At 39.2% G+C, this 22,486-nt stretch overlaps 1 protein-coding gene across 1 annotated transcript in view; it reads right to left on the reverse strand.

The window, feature by feature from the left end:
- The window catches only part of RGS9 (regulator of G protein signaling 9), a 1,872,571-nt gene that overhangs the window by 113,416 nt on the left and 1,736,669 nt on the right, over positions 1–22,486 (reverse strand). Inside the window, exon 16 of the mRNA XM_044085112.1 lies at positions 14,931–15,013. Coding sequence (XP_043941047.1) covers positions 14,931–15,013 — 83 coding nt within the window. The remainder of the gene's footprint in view (positions 1–14,930; positions 15,014–22,486) is intronic.

Genomic DNA, 22,486 nt, shown 5'->3' on the forward strand with positions numbered 1-22,486 from the left:
GCATAAACACATACACGTAATAGACCTCTGAATCAGACTGGGATGTTCAGACATAGTACTAGGCAACAGATTGGTTGCCTTGTCATTTCAGAGCTACTAGACAAGGTGAATTGTGAAAAAACAAATGTTGGCAAAGCAATTTGTTTCCCATATGAGGGGGATTGCAAGCAGTTATTTCATATTTTTTCATCGATAATTGCACAAACAATCCACTCTACTAGACATTGCAGGTAGAAATACAATGGGGACTCTGGACACCTTGATCTCCTCATCAGCCCTGACCATTATCCAAGCAAGCCTGGGGGGAAATAAGAGGGGGAAATAGATCTGGTGATTAGGGAGAGGCACAAAGGTCAGTTGATGGTCAGTTTTGGGAGACAAAAAAAAGCTAAAACAAATTTACATTTCAATTTGCTATAAGGAGAAACTATTAAAGTCACTGTGCAGCTGTGTCATGGTTCTCAACTGAATATTGACATCAGTTGCATCTATCATCTACTGCATCAGCAGGTGAAGGCAGAATTTAGCTGTGACCTGCTGGTCTAAAATATGTCTCTGCATGTCCCTGCATGATTGCACTATATTTGATCTCTGTGCTTATTCTGATAAGTTTTGGAGTCACTGAGGGGATCAATGTGAACAAGGTGCACATCATACTGTTGCTGTAAGTATTTTTCTTATTTTTCTTCTCCACCCAGCATGTGCCCGAGTAATACCCTGTAGATGAACCAGCAAAGTTAACTTATTTCACACAAATGCACTGTAAAACTAGATTAAAGTTTTTAAATGAGCAGATGACAACAGGGTAAGTTACCCTCCTCCACAGACAGACCCGCAACTTAACCAAACAGTTATAGTCACTTTGTTAATGGAGTTCACCCTGGATGTCTGATTGTGATAAAATTAATTGCCATAGTAATGCATTCCAAATTTGTTTCATATAAATACTGTATGCATCAGTCACAGTAAAGTATCCCTTCTTAGCTTTACATAAATGTACGCTAGCCCTGCAAAGCCAAATTGATGAATGTTTAAAACAATGAGGTTACAAGACAGAGCATAATGGGCTTTCACACATTCATCAAGGCATACATTTTCCAAACAGACAAAATCTGCCTACCTATGCAAAAAGTTAAAAGACAGTGTTTTTTCAGTACAAGATTAATGCCCAGGTAAACATCACATACATTGTGCATACATAATAAATTATATTAAATACATGTTTTCGCCTCAACATACACACAAATACTACTGAGAAAGCCTGACACTCATGAGGGGCATACACGCATCCACACTTAAGAAAACTCAATTCAACACTCATGCACATTGTAGTAAAAATTGCCCTCTGACTTTATTCAGATATATACTCTGCATGACAATCTTAATCAAATCCATTGGAAATGCAATAATTATGACGTTTCTATGGAGAGTAAAGGCAGGTTATCAAGAACAAACAGTTACATCATCATTAATTCTATTACAGGAATGGAATTCTCTCACACACACACACACACACACACACACACACACACACACACACACACACACACACACACACACACACACACACACACAGTGCATGCATGTATATATAACACTTTTCTTTTGAATTCAAAGTTATAAAAATTGGTATTGGTGTTATAGGAGACAGAGAAACACAGAATGATATTACAGATAGATGTTAGCATGAATAATATGTAATAAAACAAAAAATAAAATAGCATGCTGTTGCTCACCAGCCCTCACAGTCCATATCTGGTTGCCTGCCAGGAATACTTTAAAAAATTACTTCATGCTACCACCACTACTGCCGTTTTGCATGTCAACCTTCCCTTTATCATTACTTGTGGGCTTTCTGCTCTTGACTGATTTGATCCCATGATTCATAGCATGGCAAAGGAAAGAAAGCTCAGAAACTGATTGCCAAGTGCATCAAACTCTGCCATAGAGCATTACAGCTATTGTTGCTTTGAATAGAAGTGTCTTGTGACTCTTAAGTAATTAATCTATTTTTAAGTAAAGAAATGCTATGTTTCTTTTCTTAAAACATAGACAGATAATCAGCAGATAGCACTTTTGTTCAAAACAGCTGTTTCACCCTACTCCTGTGCTAACTATGTGCCACCTAAAGATTTAGCTCCATGGTAGGCACCTGACTCCCTCTATTGTAACTACCATTAACCCTGAAAAAACACCAGACATAATGTACTGTTAGAGTGAAGAAATATTGAGAAATATTAACAGAACTGAAGAAATACAGCTTAAGAAGTAAAAAAATATATTTGCTTTAAATACTATGCGTTTAGAAGTAAAGAAGTATAATCCACACTGAAAAAAATGTTCCAACTACAAACACCAGGTATTCTCTCAGATTAAGCATATTTAGCAGAAAACTAGAAGTACTTGGTCAATATATTCATTGTTTTTCTAAGAATGGATTAGCTGGCAAACTTAAATATAAAATGTGGCACATTTGTCCATTTTACTGAGGAGCAAGCCTTACAAATATATTATGTTTACTTTTCTTGAAAAAAGGAGAAAGGGCAAATATCAGCAGTAAAAGAGAATTTGAGAAATTGTTGTGGACATATTATTCATTTTTTTTATAAAGGCAAAAAGTCCTACAGAGACTATAGATACATTGCTCAGCTGAACTATAATAACAGAGTGTATTTGAAAACTGCATTACTTATTATATGGCATAATTTTTTTATATTACAAGAAATGAAATAAAGGCAAGATATTAAAAATAGGCCTGATATCATTAAAACGTGGATTTTCACAAAGTAAATGAAAGTAACAACATTTATTTAAAAGAATTATCTAAGGGAAATGATATTCATAAAATACGATGTAAGTCAAAGAAACAGACAAAAATGATAAATAAAAAGTGAGGCTAGATTGCATTTCATTTGTAGTTGGTATGAAACAGAAAACCCTGTGGTGATGTAACAGTACTGGAGATGCAAATCACATCCATGTTGTGCAAAGAAAATCCTGTACGATAGAAATTCAAACTCAAAGTAGAAGATATGGCTATATGCATGGGAAGAGCTGACACATTTTTAGTGAATCTTGTAGAATCTGTGCTTGAAAATGATATTTATGTTAAGATGTATTAAAGTAAAGATACATGTATTCAAGAGAATGTGCATGTGATTGAGCAAAAATATGAAAATGAACAGTGCCATCAACAATTGTGATAGATACTATAGCGGGAAAATAATTGAAACAAAGAACTCTAAAAATGACTCTAAGGATTTGAACCAATACTGTATATCAGACTGTTAGCACGAAGCACTGAAAATGAATAAGCTAATGTCAAATTTAAACTAGACACAGTAGCAAAGTGTAATATTTCTTATCTGGAGAAGTTTTTGTCATAATTTTGTTATTAGGCACTGTCTGACAACCATGTGCACATTATTTTTTAGCAACTGAATGCATCATTTGGTAAAATGCTACTAACATGAATATAAGACTAAAGTACAAGATCCTGTGTCTAATAATAGCACTTAAATAAATAAATCATCATAATATTCTGGGTCATTTGACATCTGAGATACCAGGAATGGCAAAACAAATTCACTATATAGCAGCAAAGTAATGTGTACAGTAGCATTCAGAAAGATGCAGTGATACCTTGAATACTGTTCACAGCCATATCCTTGAAGTCTATGCTTATTTACTCACAGGCTTATGAAGTTTGCTGGGGAGCATCTACAATAGTTTTACTTTTTGACAATCTAATTTGGAAGAAAAGCAGTCTGGAACTGTAATATTCTTTTTATTAGAGATTGAAAACCTAAACTAATTAGAGACCATAAGATTCTTATTTTAGGAGATTCAGTGCTGAAGGTTAACAGAAATTTGATTTCTAGAATTAACAGTTACAGTGACAAGTTTAAGTGGGAGAAGAATGTACAATATTAGGAAAGTGGTGTAAATATTGTTTGTGAAGGATGAAACATTTGTTCTAGTAACAGAAGATGTAAATGATGTGGGTAAATCTAATTTTGCCTTTTGAATGAGGTGAAAAGTATCACTACTACAAATAACAAATAAAAAAGTATTCAAACTTATTTTCTATGATGTTTTCTTAATTCCAGTATTCAACAATAAATTATTAAAGATAGCAAGACAGTTTTTAAACTGTATAAAGGCAGAAAGCTTAAGATCGTCTATATACCAAATATGATTTTTCAGGGTTGCGGAGCTGCCCAGGTATAATTTGGCAGGAGAGCACTGACAGTATTATAAAATTGCAGGTAGATATTATGGTGACAGGCACCTATCAGAAGTATTGATTGTGTGTCTTTTTCAGTCCCAAGTCCTCCTTTTTCTTTACAGGTCTTAAAGAGTGCATGCTCATAAGGGGTACTACCTTGACATTTTATTATTGTTTTATGGCACGTTTTAAGTTATCAAGATAGATTACTGTGGAGACTTTGGATGAAGACATTTAGCTTTTTGTGTTCCTTTAGACAGTGGTAGGGGGCAGGCTCATGAGAGGATAGAGAGTTAGGCTTGGGATACTCAAGATGTTATCGGTGCTATTAACATTTCTTTTCCTTTTAGGATCATCAGTTCTCCAGTTACCAAATCCCTTTGGGTGAGATTCACCTCTGAAGGGTCCAAAAGAGGATGGAATCCTGTGACTCCAGATGGGCAGTCAGTGAATGATGCACCTTAAAAGAAGATGAGACAAAGAGTGCAGAGAGACACAGATGGACATGACTGATGCTGAACCAGCTACAGAATCATCAGTGTTACCTATGTTGGTGGAGGAGAAATGTAACAATTCAGCTGATATCATTGATGCTGCATGGGGAGGGACTGGTTTAGCAAATCAGTCTACAGAGGAGTACTTGGAGTTGTTTCTAAAGGCACTGCCAGAAGACGGTAGGACTAGTATCTTTGACTTGATTTTAGAGAAAGATTTTGGGCCTTCAACGGGAAACCAAGAAGATGGGGGAGGGGTAACAGCCATCAAAAAGGTAATAATTCTTTGCGAGTTGATATGCATATATCTACAGATTTTAGTGGGGAAAAGAATTCCCAAGCATTGGATGTGCATGATTTGGAATCAAAGCTGCACCAACCCCTAGCCCCAATAGAAATTAATTATGCTATGACCAGGATGGATTCTCAAGATGGTTTGTTTCCTGGAACTGATATCACTACTCATATTCTCAAGGCAATCAAGATTATTTCAGGGGATTACATTGACATATTTGATTTACTGAATTCAGATGGCATCTAGTGGTAGTCAGAAGCTGATAACTTAGGTTCAGAAAATTTATTATCAGCTCTTGCAGCTTTAGGCAAAAACCCTTGACCAAAGTGTTATTTAGGAATTGGGAATTTTGGGTTGCAAGGTTTCCTTTGTTCATGATGGTCATAGACTAAAAGGATCCTCAGCAAGCATTACTGCTTTTAGCATACTTTTTGACCATTTGTGAACACCACCACTTTCAGGGCAAGTCCACCTACATATGGTATGATCAAATCAATGGTTCAGGAAGTTGTAAGTCATGAATAAAGCCTTGCACTAGGAAGATACCACAGTACAAGGACAAAATGATTGACTTCAACAATTGGCTAAGCTTCTGGTGTCATTTTAAGGGGATCCAGTATCTGTCTGCTTGGGATGACATGGCCGACAGACCATGATGCTTTGCCACAGATGGCCTGCACCTGTTGCCCCTGGGATTCCGGATACTGGCTAAGGCTCTTGCTGTCCCTATAGTGCCTTTTCTCGGCAAGGTTCAAATAACAAATTCACCACCGTAACAGGAACAAGCAAGCAAAAACTGAGGGTAATGCTACTCAATGCTAGAAGTCTAAATCTTAAAATGCACTCACTTGAGGCACTCCTTAAAATGGAGAACATCGATATCTGTGCAGTGACTGAGACCTGGTTCAAGGCTCCAGAGAGCACCCCTGCACTACCAAGCTATAACTCATTCCATACTTTTCGGCCATGTAGCCTGGACCGAAACACCAAAGGCGGACGTGTGTCCACATTCCTTAAGGATATCCACACATCCAGGCTAGTTGCTCAGCATAATGCATCCAAGGTTATCCAAGTGCAACTAACTCTGGACAAAGCTGCAATCCAAATTGTAGCTTGTTACAGATCCCCCACCTTGCCCCAGGATTCCTACTCCTCTCTTCTTGATGTACTGGAAAATATTAGGGGTCAATCAAACACCCTAATAATGGGTGACTTCAGCTACCCCACCATTAACTGGGAAAACTACTCGTGTACCAACTCCTTAGCTCAACGCTTTCTGGAATTCATAATCTCCAATGTCCTGGATCAACTTATCCACACTGCCACCTGGGACAACAATATCCTAGACCTAGTAATTACCAACATGAGTGACCGGTGTTCCACACCTGAAGTCAACTCCTCATTGGTCTGATCCAACCATAAGCTAATCACCCTTGATATCCACATCCCACCCCCACCCCCCATTAAGGAAACCACGGTAAAACATTTCTCCAAAGCCAACTTCATGCTTCTTAAGACAGAAGTGTTGAACTTCAAGACACCCATGCAGATGGACAATACAGTTACAACTGCTGAATCCTACACAAATGCACTCTATAAGCACTTACACGAGTGCATGGCTCATGCTATCCCAAACAGAACCAAGACGCTATCCTCCAAAAAAGGGAAGCCAATCCGGTGGTCCCCTGCCATAAACAAACTATACAACAGAAGGAAGAATCTGTTGCAAAAGAGAGTAAAATCCCATGAGTGGAGGAGCTCCCTGGTCAGCCTCAGTAAGAAGCTGAGATCCCTTATAAGATCCTCCAAAGCTAGCTATGAAAACAAAATCACCACTAATTCTAAGGGCAACCACAAAGCATTCTATAGCTATGTCAAGAATCTCGATGGCAATACCCAGATCTGCTCTGAGTTACAGCACAAAGGCACGAAAATTACAGAACCAACTGATATTGCCAACATTCTGGCAGATAGGATCAGTGCTAACTTTACCCCCCCTCACCCCCTAAAGGGCCCATATCTATACAGGAAGAATGCAGAGTCCCTGTAATCACAACTACACAGGTAAAAGCTGCACTCTCTAAAGCCAAAAACACAGCATGCATGGCACCGGACAACATCCCAGGCTGCATTTTACATGAACTTCAGAACAAACTGGCTCCCCACTTAAGCACCTTGTTCAATAATAGCCTCGCATCAGGCTTTGTGCCCACTGAATGGCACACAGCAACAGTTATCCCACTCCACAAAGGGGGAGCCACCACTGATCCCGGGAACTATCGACCTATTAGCCTGACAAGCCTGGTCTGCAATTCCATGGAATGTATCATCATGGAACTCATAAACAAAGACATTGATAACCTCCAAACTCTGGATCCCACCCAGTTCGGGTTTGTGAAAGGCAGATCATGCCTCCTGAACCTGATCGACTTCTTTGAGGCAGTCATCAAAGCTGTAAATGAAGGTAAGGTGGTTCACACAGCCTATCTTGACCTCGCCAAGGCTTTCAACACCATCCCCCATTCTGGAATTATAGCTAAACTCACTAAACTAGGTATAAATCCCTATGTCACAAGATGGGTTGCCAACTGGCTCACTGACAGAACCCACACTGTAAAAGTTGCAGACTCTAAATCTGACCTCAAAGCAGTGACAAGTGGAGTACCACAGAGTTCCAACCTGGGACCTCTCCTGTTTGGCATCTATTTCTCTGAAGTACAGGCTAACACAGAAGGCCTCTGGCTAACGAAGTTCGCAGATGACTGCAAACTAGGAGCCATAGTCAAGTCCCCAAATGATGTGGACATCCTACAGAAGGGCCTCGCTGAGACAGATGCCTGGTGTCAGAGCCATGGTCTCAAGCTCAATGCCAAAAAGTGCAGTGTCATCCCCTTTGGTAAAAACTCTGCACCCATGAACTACCACATAGGCAGAAATCTACTTAACACCAAATGTGTGATAAGAGACCTTGGGACCCAGGTGGACAGCAGTCTCTCCTTTGATAGTCACATCGCCACAGTAGTCAGGAAGTCCTTCTACATTGCACACCTCATCATAAAAGGGTTCTCATCCAAGAAAAAAGAGGTCATTGTTCCCCTCTACTCGACACTCATTAAACCCATTATAGAGTACAACGCCCCTTTTGTAATGTACCTTAGAAGATATCTGCAGCAGCTGGAAAGGCTACAGAAGTACCTCACAAAGAGGATTACTGGCCTCAAACAAATGCCCTACACTGACCGCCTCAAAAAACTCCAGCTTTACTCCATAGCATATCACCTACTCCGAGGTGATCACTGCCTAACATATAAAGCTATGTCAAACCCAGAGCTGTCAGACATGGTACACCTAAAGAAATCCCAATCCCTCTGAGCTACACACTCTAGGGACCTAAACCTTGTCACCACAATAAACAGGACATGCTGGAGGGATAGATTCCTGTCCCAGAGACTTCCAATACTCTGGAACAGGCTACCCATCTATGTCAAGCAAAGTTCTTCATTAGCACTCTTCAAGAAAAATCTTGATGAGTGGATGGGAAATAGGAAATACACCCAGGGGATCACTTCTGTGCCTCTGCTTGACAGTGGCACAGGAAAATAACTTTCTTGGGTGGCGTAAGCCAGGGAACCTTGCTGGCTAGGCTTATGTAGGCCCTTGGGCCGATAGCCTAGTACCTACCTATGAACCTAAGACAGTCACCCTGATACTTGGTTTAGTGTGATGTTGAATAGACCCAGTGCTTGGCCCAGCCTTGTTTTGCATCTTTATGTCAAATTTTCTAACCCCGAACAGTTTCTGCGTCAAGAGGTTTGATGATGACACCAAGGCTGAGTCAATAGTTATTAACATGTCTTCACAACACAATATGCAGTGTTTTATGGACAGACTGGTTGCATAGTTAGAGACTAAATGTATGGATTTTAATCTTAAAAAATTAAAAGTCATTGATTTGGAGGACAAAAATCCTTGATACCCTTATGTTTTAAATAACATACTTCACTAAAAAACACTATAAGAGATCAGGGAATTATAATAGATAAACAACTTCTATCTGAAGCAAATATGTTGGATATCATCAGAAACAATCAATATCAGGGATGGAAGTATTTACTAATGGTGGTAATATCAAATATTGAGTATTGTGCATTAGTTTGTTTTTAGGACTATGTACAGATAAAAGTTTGGAAAGAATGTAAAGTTTTTTTACAAGACAGATTATAAAAGTTAGGAAATAGGGTTACAGGAGCAAGTTAGAGAAACTGTGACTATGATACATTACTGACTGGTAAGAAGAGGTCGTATATTAATTTATACATGCCTGAATAATGGTTGTACTGCAGCTACTGCAGATATTGAAATCAGAAATCAGTCTATGGACAGTAGGAATAAATCTCCTCTATAAAAATGAAGAGAGGATCTTTTTATAGTAGATCAGGTCCAATGTGAAATACCATTTCTCTTAAAACTAGAAAGACGGATAGATTACAAGCCAGACACACAAGCAGGTTAATTTGCTCTACATTTTGTGGTGAAGTTATGTAATAGTTTTACTGGATTCTGTTAGTAAGAGATCATCTGCATATGTAACCATGTTAAGACAGATGAATTTGAAAGTCAGATAATTTTTAATGATTGAAAAAAATAAAGGCCCTAGGACTGACCCTTTAGATTTGTCAGTGTTCAGATCCAATAGCTGACAGGGATTTCATGTCAAAGATTTGTCTGGTTGTATTCCTCAAGTAGTTTTGAATCCACATATATTATTATCATCAAAAGTGAGTTTGCTAAGTTTTTGTAGTAGCCTTGAATGACTCACTCTTAAAAAGATAGTCACTTCCCTGAACACACAAGCCGTAACAAGACCTTCATTCATATTGCTGTAAACATTATCAGTTACAGAGTTCAGAGAGCTTGTTGAACACTATAAGAATTTATATGGTCAACAATATCTTTATATGGTCGCTTTTCAAATATTCTGGATAAAGGACATATGCTTGATATAAATCTATAGTCTTTCAAATCATTAGGTGCAGGACTTTTGGATAAATGAATTATTTTGGCGTGTTTTAATGAAGAGGAAATATTCCACAGTATAGAGAGAGGTTGTACACACACACACACACACACACACACACACACACACACACACACACACACACACACACACACACACACACGCACACATATATGTACATATAATATATATAATATGTGTATGTGAGTGAGTGAGTAGTTTGTCAATGCAAGAAGCAGCCATTTTGAGAACAGTGGGGTGCAAAGCATTAAATCTGACTCCTAAAGTAGTACTTTAGATATTTTAGTACTGCTTTGCATCCTTAACAGAAATCTGTTTGAAGTAAAAGGTGAGGCTCCAAGCCGCAAAGGGGTGTAGCTCTAGGTTATAGTCAACAGCTGATGAATGCTGAGAAGCATTTGGTGTAAGAGACATATCTGCCACATTATCCACACAAGCTATTAGGGAATTTATGTAAATATTGTCAAAGTTTGTAAAGTAATGTTTATGAATTTGCTTTCTGAAGTTTTACCTGTCATTTGTTTTAACTCTTTCCAGAATTGTTGCTGCTGGTGTCCTGGGCGTAAAAAGCTGGCTCCCAGAATATGCCAGGAATAATGTCATTTTTCAGCAAGAACAACTTAACCTTTGCACTATTATATTTCTGGTTTCTTTTGCTCAACTAGTCTTCATATCTGTCACATTTTCTCCAGTGCTCCAGACTCACCTTTAAGTGATGTTTCATCTTTCTTTGTTTTACTTTTTTTTTTCAAAACAGCTACATTTATGGACTACATCTTCATTTTATATTCAAAGCATCCTGTCAATTTCATCCTGATGCTTTTGTTTCCATTTTATTGTTTGCCTTGTTGCAATCATCATTTCACCAAAATTATAGAGATTGCAATTCACTATATTAGTAATCTTAGAAGCTGCAGAATAGCTAGAGTTGCCTAACTATATTTAAACATGCAGGTAGATTCTTAATCAAGGGCTTACAAAGTATATCACTGAAGCCACAGAAGAAATTTGGGGGATTTGGTTGTGAGCCCTGATAAACTAAAACAGATAGACAGGCAGACTTATTTGTTCCTTCATTTTTTTATGAATACATTTGATCAAAACAATTTATCTCTGAATCCTAATCTGCTTTGTTTAGTTTATTCAGTTCTGAGATCTCTTAATGGTCTGTTTGTCATTCCTTTCTTTCCTCTCTGACTTTCTGAACTTCTTGACTTCCACATTCTTTTAGTCCTCAAGTCTCCTACCCCACAAGGCAAATGAAATTTCCTACACTGTGTTCCCATGCTCTTTATGTATAATTGTTCATTTTGAATATCATTTTCCTTTTTTCATAAGCACTGTATTTTTTATACACTTCATCAACGATTAAAGAAATACTTAAACCTAAGCCAAGATAAAACAATTTAGGGTCCACGCAGATAGCACCTGTATTCCTCTCTAGCAGTCCTGAACAAAGTGAACAAACTCACTATGCAGATAAGAATCTTGAATAGTCACACATAGATTAAACGCTTCCATCTGCAAACTGCAGACTTCATCAGAATCTGTTAAAAAATGTCATTAAGTGTGCTTATATAGTTACTCACAACCAATAAAATCACTCTAACAATTATATTTAAAATTTTAAATAATCTGTCATTTAAAGAAACAGAAGGAAATAAATTATTGGGAGAAACAAGGCCCAGGATGGAAGCCGAGGTATTAGGGCAGGTACTGAGTGAGCAGCAAAATGAAGAAATAGTACAAAAACAAGGGGTCATATATACCCTGGGTAGTTTTGATATTTACAATTATACTTCAGTGAAGCTTGAAAAGGAACACTTTGACCTATTTTCCAAGGGTATGAAATATGTACCAGCAACTAGATTTAATTTAACGGACACTTTGGTGGAGCTGAAACTGTATTTAAGGAGCTTAACTTAACTATTTACTTCAAGGACCAGCCAAACCATAACACAAGTGTTGGGTTAAAGAAAAAAGGTAAGTTTAACCCTCTTTTACATTCGACTTTGGCAACATTGGAAAGGGTTATTTCTAAAGAATTGTATGAATTACAGGTAAAGCATAAATATAACAGGTATAAGAATAACCTGAGTAACAATGAATGGGAGATTTTGAAACAGGTTAGTAATGATGGTAATATACGTGTTATGAAACCAGATAAGGATGGGGGGTAGTGTTATATGACAGTGGAGAATATTATAATAAAATGTATGAAATCTTGACTAGTACAGGGAGCTACGAAGTAATTTCAAATAATGAGGTCAACATTGTTCATCGTCGAATTGATTTATATCTGGAAGAGTTCTTATTGGAAAATAGAATTACGCAGAACATATATAACATATATAATTTTGTGAAGGTAGAACATCCAATATTGGCCACTATCGTAGGTATACCTAAAATACATAAAAATGTAACAGATCCCCCATTCGGGCTATTATATCTGGTAGTAAATCAAAAACTTTTCAACTAGGGGTAATGATAAATAGGTCCTTGAAATATATTTATAGCAAAGTACAGCACTTAATCAAGGACTCTTGGGATTTCCTAAGTAGATTGAAAACTGAAATTTGGAATAAGAATTTAATGTTTCTCACCATAGATGTCATAGACTTATTCTCCTGCATTCCGAAGGATGAAGGGCTTGAAAGCTTTTGCATTAGTATAAGGAAATATAGCGGTATGGAATGGGAGAAAATTCAACTTCTAGTGAAATTCATGTCCTTGATATTAGACAATAATTTTATTTTTTTTGAAGGCGGACTATATAAGCAAACAAAAGGTGTGGCTATGGGGGCCGCATGCACCCCCATATTTGCCAACCTTGCATTATTGGACTGGGAATACAAAACTATTTTTAGTAGCAGATTTATGCCTAATATTAGATGTTACATCCGTTTTTTGGATGATATTTTTGTCCTGTGGGATGGTACTAGTGATGGTATTGAGCAATTTGTGAGCGATTTAAACAAGTCCAGTATGTACTTAAAATTTACTCACACCCACGTGAAGAGGGTATAGCTTATTTAGACACCTATATAGAATATTCTGGAACTGAATTTAAATCTAAAATTTATAGAAAAACTACATTTAGCAACTCCTGTTTGGAGTACTCCAGCTGCCATCCATGGAAACAAAAGAAGAGCATCTTAAAAGGTCAATGTATAAGGGCAGCATGAATGACCTCAGAGTATTAGGATATGAAGAAAGAAATAGAATATATAGGTAAAATGTTTCAGGAATGGGGATATCCTGTTTCCATGATAAAGGAGATGTCTGAATACATTATTAGTGAGTGGGGTGTTAAATATAACCCCCTACTGGGTGAAGGTATGATTTACACACATATTTTGAATACTGTGGTTTGTTTTCTTTACCTTGTGTTTTACTTGCATTCTGCTTTAACTGCATATTAAAACTTCAAAAGAGACCACAGCTCTGTCTCTTCTCAGTCAGGCAGAAATTTGAACTGATCAATTAAGGACTCATTCATAAGATAGAAACGGTCACAAAGTTAATCATTTGTGAACTGAGGGGGTGGAGCTAGAAACTAAACCTTCTATTTAAGGGGTAAAATAAAACATTTCAGAGCTTTACCAGAAAGGCTCATACAGACTCTACTACACTTTGCTGTGAAGAAAAGGTTAGTTTGCTTTTATTTGTTGTATTTTGTATTACATTATTGCATTTTTATATTTTGAATACTGTGGTTTGTTTTCTTTACCATGTGTTTTACTTGCATTCTGCTTTAACTGCATATTAAAACTTCAAAAGAGACCACAGCTCTGTCTCTCCTGAGTCATGCAGAAATTTTAGCATTGCTGCCTTACAGCAACAGGTTCGCCAGTTTGATTCTTGCCTAGGGTGCCTTCTGTGTGGAGTCTGCATGTCCTCCCTGCATTTGTGTGGGTTGCCTTTGGGTGCTCTGGCTTCCTCCCACATTACAAAGACATGTGTCTGGAGTGTTTCTCCTCGGACCTCTGCTGAAAATTGGCTTTGTTTCAAGTTGGACTTTCCCAGTTAACAAATGATAAATAAATAAGTCTTCAGAAGATACAGGGATTTGTGATGTTTATGCTCACCATTTAATGCATATGAAAGAAATATTGGGTTCCTTTATTGCAATGGAATTCAAAGAAATCATAAATGATATTGGTTCAGCCCCTAGTTACACCAAAGTGAAAGTTCTAAATGCCATTTTATTAACATCCGAGAGAATGCTGTACTTAGCTGGCATCTTAAGCACTGAATGTTACTCAGTGAAAGAGAGTTGCAGGTGACAAGCAGGTAAAGCATTGCCTACACACCTGTGGACAAATAAAAATACCATATAAAGTAGTATCTGATTAACTTTTCACATAAAAACACAGAATCTGTCACTTTATCAGCTGGTAATCTAACTTTCAGCCAACTACAAACTTGAGCATGATACGAACCTTGCTGAAAAGAAGGTACTACATTTCAGCTTGGCAGTCATAGGGCATTGACATGTTAAATAATGATTTCATGGTTTTCAAATGTGTTATCTATGCATTACATGTTCATTCTGCTCTAAGCATTTCATTGGTTTTAAGTTGTCATATAAAAAACACAATAATGAAGAAAAAAAACAGGTAACATGAAATGAACTGCTCAACACAAATACTCACACATCATACAGTTTCCTAAAATGAAATTTTAAATCAGCACTGAAGAAATACAACAGGTGTGGTCCACAGCAGTTATGTTTCAGAGGTGGCAGCACCAACACTAACATGAAAAAACACATCATCCATATGATATTGTATAATAAACTTTCTCCCAAGTTTTCAGTATTTTTCCACTTTAGGAAGTACTAAAACCCCAATAGTGCTACATACGGTGTCTTACCTTTTCTTTGTTTCTGCTGGGACAACAGCTTTGGACAACATCTCCTTGTAAATGGGGGACTTCAAGTAACGAGGATATGAATCCTTGTAACCAATGCAAGAAATGGACATGGATGTGAGAAAAGTGACGATTCATCAGTAAAATACATACCATGTTATGTAAATTATCACAGATTTCGCATTTTGCTAGTTATCTTTTTTTCTTTACATTCTAGATAATATTCTGTATTATCTGGAATATGAATTACTGATTTACATTTATGCCTCAATCATTTGTTCACTTGGAAATGAAATCATAAAAGATATAATGGCAGACATGCATCTGAAAATATAAGCAGTGCAGTACTAGAAATGTGACATGTTTTGCAAACTACAGAGATCCCCTTTTTGTACAGAATCATTCCCAGTATTGAATGTCAACTCACAGATTTTTTTAAACACTGACATAGTGATACAGTAACAGATTAACCTGCTATCTGACTATGAAATGCGAAACTCTAATTGGACTTGTAAATGTATGCTGAACCTCAAAGTTTTACACTGCTTTTTAAATTGCCCTCATCTTTTGATGTTTTCCTCACTATTCTTTATCTGTGACCAGAAGGTTTTAAGTCAGCAGCTCAATTCCTCCTTAAATCTATCCCCTTAAGGAGAAGTGGGTCTATTTTTCACTGAAACAGAACAGTTTCATTATTCCATAGGGCAAGAGTAACACAAATCAATGGATGATCTGAAAAAGGAGCTCTCTAAGCTCTCAACAGCTTCCCTGTCTCTCCTCAAACTCATTACAGCATAATGTCCCCCCCCCAAGATGTCAATGCATAGAAAGTACATTTCATTTTTAAGGGGTTTTGCACTCTCCAAATGTCACGAAATCCAAAGCTCTTCCACTGCAGAACTGAGTAAGTGAGTATCCTAAGGAAATCTGATTGCCTCTACAGAGATTTTGTCTAATTCCTCCTCCATTACTACATTAAAGCCTACTCAAAGTAGAACTGCTCTATTCAATTGGGTTAATTCGCTCGGTATCCTACTAAACTCCAATGAGATATACTTCTCATCCTCATATGAAACATAGAAATTGGCCAACACCAACTGCCAAAGCTGACCAGTAGCATTAAAATCAGCCATCTACCCTCACTCTCTTGGGAATGTTGCATCACAGGTCATCCTAATGTTATGTGTAGTAAAATGTTTACCAACCTCATTAAAGAAATTGCACAGCTAGTATATTTGCTCCCCTGACATTTAGACATGAATTTATATATAGGTTCATAGGTTCATAGGTAGATACTAGGCTATCTGCCCTAGGGCATTTATAAGCCTAGCCAGAGTATATTTGGCTTCCGCCTCCCTATTAGATTAGCCTACTGTGCCCTCCTTAAAGTAGGTCACAGAAGGCACCCTTTTAAGATTAGTTTACTGTGCCTCTGTCTAGCAGGGACACAGAAGAGATCCCAGGGGTGAATTTGCGATTTCCCATCCACGCGTCCAGATTTCGCTTGAAGAGGGTCAGCGTGGGGCTATGTCTAACATGAAATGGGATTCTATTCCAGAGTGAGGGGAGCCTCTGGGAAATGAATCTGTCCCTCCAGCATGGCCTATTTATTTTTGTGCTGAGGTTTAAGTCCCTGGAGCATGTAGCTCTAAGGGACTTGGATTTTTTGAGGTGGAGCATGTCCATTAATTCTGGGTTTGACATGGCTTTATAAATCAGGCATAGATCACCTCTGAGTAGGTGATAAGCAACTGAGTAGAGCTGGAGTTTCTTTAGTCAAGCTGCATAGGACATCTGTTTGTAGCCCATGATCCTCTTGGTGAGGTACTTTTGGGGTCTCTCCAGTTGCTGCAGGTGTTGGGTAAGGTACATCCCAAAAGGGGCATTGTATTCAATTATGGGCCTGATGAGTGATGAGTAGAGGGGCACAATGACCTCTCTTGATCTAGATGCGAACCCTTTCGTGATAAGTTGGGCTATATAGAAGGCCTTTCTAACCACTTTGGCAATGTGATTATCAAAGGAGAGATTACTATCTATGTTGGTCCTCAAATCTCTAATTACTTCTTACGTACTTAATGGATTACCACCTATGTGGTAATTTGTGGGCACCTTGTTTTTCCCAAAGGGGATGACTATGCACTTTTTAGCATTTAGCTTGAGGCCATGGCTCTGGCACCAAGCATCCGTCTCTGTGAGACCCTTTTGGAGGATGCTTGTGCCAGCTGGAGATTCGATTATGGCCCCCAGTTTGCAGTCATCTGCGGACTTTGTCAGCCATAATCCCCCCGTGTTAGCCTGAACCTCTGAGAAGTATATACTGAACAAGAAAGGTCCCAGAACTGAGCCCTGTGGGACGCCACTTGTAACTGGTTTGGATTCGGACATGGCACCTGCGATTCTGACCATGTGGGTTCTATCTCTGAGCTAGTTTGCAACCCATCTTGTAATATAGGGGTTGATATTTAAGCTGGTAAGCTTATTTATGATGCCCGAGTGGGGTATTGTGTCGAAGGCTTTTGCGAGGTCCAGGTAGGCTGTGTGGACTACCTTGCCCTCATCTATGGCTTTGGTAACTGTTTCAAAGAAATCAACTAGGTTTAAGAGGCAAGATCTGCCCTTAACAAAGCTGAATTGGGTAGGGTCTAGTGTCTGGAGGCTCCCAATGTCTTTATTTATGAGTTCCATGATAATACACTCCATAGCTTTACAGACCAGACTAGTCAGGCTTATGGGGCAATAGTTCCCTGGGTCCGTTGTGGCACCACCTTTGTGGAGTGGGACCACTGTAGCTGTATGCCATTCTTTGGGTACATATCCTGTAGTAAGGCTAAGTTTGAACAGTGACTTAATGTGAAGGTTCAGTTCTTCTTGGAGCTTGTGTAAGACACAGCCTGGGACACCGTCCGGTCTCATAGATGCTGTGTTTTTTGCTTTGGAGAGGGCAGCTTTCACCTGTGCATCTGTGATGTCAGGGAGGTTACATTCAGTTGGGATAGGCATTTGCTCCTTTTGGGGGGGGGGAATGGGGAGAGAAGTTTGCACTGAATCTGTCTGCCAGGATGTTGGCTATGTCTGTAGGTTCAGTATATTTTGTACCGTTATGCAACAATTCAGAGCATATCTGGGAGTTTCCACCCATATTCCTGACATAACTAAAGAAGGCCTTCTGATTATTTTTAGTGTCTAGGGCAACTTTTCTTTCGAAACTGGCCTTTGATGATTTTATGAGGGATCGAAGTTTCTTGCTAATACTGATCAGAGATGCCTTCCCTTTTTGGGATTTTGTTCTGTCATGTAGTAGCTTCCTCCTTCTGTTGTATAGCTTATTTATGGCCGGGGTCCACCAGACTGGTTTCCTGTTTTTGGAGGAGTGAGTCTTGGTTTTATTTGGGATAGCACGATCTATGCATTCCTACAGGTGCTCATAGAATGCATTTGTAAAGGATTCTGCAGATTGGGCTGTATTATCCTCTGGCCCTGGGGCTTTGAAGGATTCCACCTCAGTCTTGAGAAGTGCAAAGTTGGCTTTTGAGAAATTCTTTACAGTGATTTCCTTGGCTGGGGGTGGAGATGGGATATGGATGTCCAGAGAAATTTGTTTATGGTCTGATCTTACCAATGAGGGGTTTACCTCTGGTGTGGAACATAGAGTCCCCATATTGGTGATGACCAGGTCCAATATGTTGTTCCCTCTTGTGGGAGTGGTGACCAGTTGTTCCATTGCGTTAGAGTTTATAAATTCAAGGAACTGTTGGGCGATGGTGTTTGTGCTTGAGTAGTTTTCCCAGTCAATGTTTGGGTAGTTGAAGTCACCCAATAACATAGTGTTTGGAGAGACCTTCATATTTTCCAGTGTTCTCAGGAATGCCAAGTGGGGTTCCTGTAATAGGGAGGGTGTTCTGTAGCAGGCTACAAACTAAAAGGCAGTTTTTCCCGCTGTTAGTTGCACATGGATGGCTTCCGATGCTTCGTGCAGTGCCACTAACCTGGAGGTGTAGGAATCTTTGATGAATATAGATACTCCCCCTCCTTTTGTGCTTCGGTCCGAGTTTTGGGGCCGAAACGCATGGTATGAGTTATAACCTGGTAGTGCTGGGGTGCTCTCAGGAGCCTTGAACCAGGTTTCTGTTACTGCACAGACATCGATTTTCTCCATACTGAGGAGAGCCTCGAGTGCATGCATCTTGAGGTTTAAACTTCTGGCATTGAGTAGCATTACCTTTAGTTTTTTTATTCTCGGGTTGTCTATGGAGGTGGGTTTGTCCTTTGAGCCTTGCCTAAAAAAGGCACTATGGGGGTGGCAAGAGCCTTGGCTAGTATACAAAAACCTAAGGGTGACAGGTGCAAGCCGTCCCTAGCGAAGCAATGTGGCTTGTCGAGCATGTCATCCTAGGCTGACAGACACTGGATCCCCTTTGAATGACACCAATACTTTAGCCAATTGTTGAAACTGATCATTTTGTCTTTATACTGTGGCATCATTCTTGGTGAGGGCAAGATGCTACTCAAGGTCAGGGTCGTACCAGCCTGAGCTACATGGTCAGAGAGCTCCTCTATGTCTCTTTTCACGTAGTCCAGGAAGGTACGTTTCAGGTCATTCACACCAGCATGGACAATGATGGAGTCATACTTGTACTTGCTTTGGAGTGACCTGAGTGCTTGCATTATGTGGCGGATCCTGGCACCTGACAGGCAGTTTACAATGACCTTCTCCTTGTTCAGTCTGGTGAGAGGGACGTCAGTGTGCTGGACAATAGAGTCCCCTATAACAAGTGTATCTGGTGTGTTGTTTGGCCTTAAGGGCTGTGACTGTGAGGCACACTGATTTTGTGAGATATGTGATTCATGGGTATTGTTGAGGGGTGGCTGTTGCTTGGATATCTGCTTAGGAGGTCTTTGCTGTTTAGGCAGATTTTTATTTAGAGCCTCCGAGTATGTTTTTGTGTGTTTATGTGTTCGGTATGCAGATGCAATAGGTCTGTGTGAGACTGGATTTGTGGTGCGGGTGGTTACCTTTTCCTCCTGACTGACTGTGCCAGTCTTGGGTTGAGAGAGCTCTGCCTCCAGTTTGGCTGTGTAACTGCATCTCTCACATGTATTAGAGTTTGTTGGAAGGAGGAGACGGTTGTCTGTGTACATAAAGCAATTGTAACATTGCCTTAAAATTCCCAGATTCACCAGCTGGACTGGAGAGTAACCTTGAAACTGACCCTTGGACATACCAGATTAGTATAGGGAACTGTTTTTTTACTGATCAGATTAGGGAAGGGAACTGATTTTTCATTTGATCAGGAAGGACCAATCGGGAGCCTAATACTTATGAGAAGTCAAGGAGGGTGTAGTGCTTTAGTTAGTTAGTGTTTCCTTATAATAGCTGAGCAAGTGCAGGGCTTTAGAAAGAGAATAGAGTGATTACTTTGAGAGTTTGAACAGTTCTAAGGGAAAAAGTGAAGAGCAGACTTTGTGAAGCCTGGAATAGTTTAAACCTGTTTAGGCGGCACTGCTTGACGCTGCTCAGTGCGCAAAACTGCGCAAAAAGAGAGTTGTAGGGTTTTAAGAGAGAGAGTTCAAGGAGATTAGAATTGACCCAAAATGGCCAATAAAACTACAGCTTCTAGGCAGTAACCACTCCTCCAGGGACAGGCAGGTTGTTCAGTGTTAATCACTCCCACTGGTGAACACAGAGACTTCCCTTTAGCCCAAGCAAGCAGTGGCCTTCTAGAAACTTCCAAACAGTTCAGAACAGCAAATCTGTAACTGAACTTTCTTAACTTTCAGAAAGTGGGAAAAAAGCAAGATTTTTTTTTTCTTTTTGTTGTAGTTTAAAGGTAGCAGAGATACACAAGCAGCAAAATAATCACAACAGTGCAATAAATGACCCCACACTTGAGTGCTAGGCCAAAATCAGGTAAAATGCAGTTTTTAGAGAAAACAAATTATTTTAAATTACGTGTAACACAGGAAATGCAGTAAACAGGCTCTAGACGTGTTCCAAGTATTGTTGCTGTTACAGATATAAACTTTTGCAAGCTGGAAAATGCCAAAAAGTAGGCGGCAAAGCAGTAAAACTTAACAAAAAATCAGAAGAAAATACTTAAAATCACAAAAGTGGCTCCTTTTCTTCTCTCAGCGTTTTCTCCCCTTGGTAGGTGCTTCAGCAACAACTAGCAAGCCTGAAAAGACACCAAAACCACGAGGCAGCCGGGTTTTAAGAGAGAGAGATCAAGGAGATTAGAATTGACCCAAAATGGCCAATAAAACTACAGCTTCAAGGCAGTAACCACTCCTCCAGGGACAGGCAGGCTGTTCATTGTTAACCACTCCCACTGGTGAACACAGAGACTTCCCTTTAGCCCAAGCAAGCAGTGGCCTTCTAGAAACTTCCAAACAGTTCAGAACAGCAAATCTGTTCCTTTTAATCTTACTTTGCTGTGGTAAAACAATTTATGGTGAGTATGTCTGCAAAAAGCAGAAGACCACAATGGTTTTAATTGGATTTGAAAGTCCCTTGCCAGTCCAGGTGATACACATGACCTCTAAGTGACAATACAGCCTGTCTATACTCACTTGAGTTACTGCGGCTTAGTTATTTTGTGACCCCTTAGTACATATATTACTAAGAATGGTTATTTTAAATTTACTCCAGTAAGTCCTATAACTGGAATAAAAACAGAAAAGCAAAAGACACACAATAGACTACACTCAATCAGTGATTGTAAACCCAAAACTTAAATGGGCAGTCCATGCCTGCAGTAATGTCCCCCCGAAATCTAAACAAAAGGACAGTCTCTCAAATTCCTCTCCCCTAAGCAGCATGAGGGTGCAGTAATACAAAAAACATGTAATGAACTACATAATCTTATTACATACATGAAAACATGATTATGAGTCCATTGATGCATCACAAAACCCATAGAAGTTAACTTCCATGTGAATTCTCTTCTGGCCAGAAAGTTTAAAACTGTTAATTCAGTCTAATGATTGGCTAGACCAGAATGAACAAAGTAGATCCCTGAACTTCAACAGGCTGAAACACCAACAACTTCAGAGTACTCCATCCTTGGGGATTCCTTGCCAGGTCACTTAACCAGTAGGCAATCTTTAGGTTCAGCCCATGATTTCTCCTCCATACTGATCTCCTCTACAAACATTTCCAGCATGGTGAAGTCTCCCCTACATCTTCCTCTGTTTCATTCATCAAGGCTTGTAAACTCTTATTTGGTGGTACCTGAAGCTCCATACCTCTATCAGTGTGGCTCCTCATGGTGTCCAGCAGACAACTCCATGGGTCCTCTTCTTTCCCTTTTTTGTGCTGAGAGCATTTTTTAGGTGATACAAAGGAGCCCTGTCCCTCTTCTTCCTGGGCACAGAATAGGGAGATTGTGGAATTGCAGCAGTGTCCATGTGTACTGATTTGTTAACTGCTTCCTATCCCACCTCCTCCAATAATTAAAGTCTCCTTTAGACAAGAAAATTGTTTCAGGGATCCTCAATTGTGTTGTATAGCTCAGTTCATGACATTTTTTAAGATACACAGCCATCACCTCTGTTGTACA

Source organism: Protopterus annectens, chromosome 10.part0, assembly GCF_019279795.1.
Source record: "Protopterus annectens isolate FY-2018-M chromosome 10.part0, PAN1.0, whole genome shotgun sequence".
NCBI lineage: Eukaryota > Metazoa > Chordata > Ceratodontiformes > Protopteridae > Protopterus > Protopterus annectens.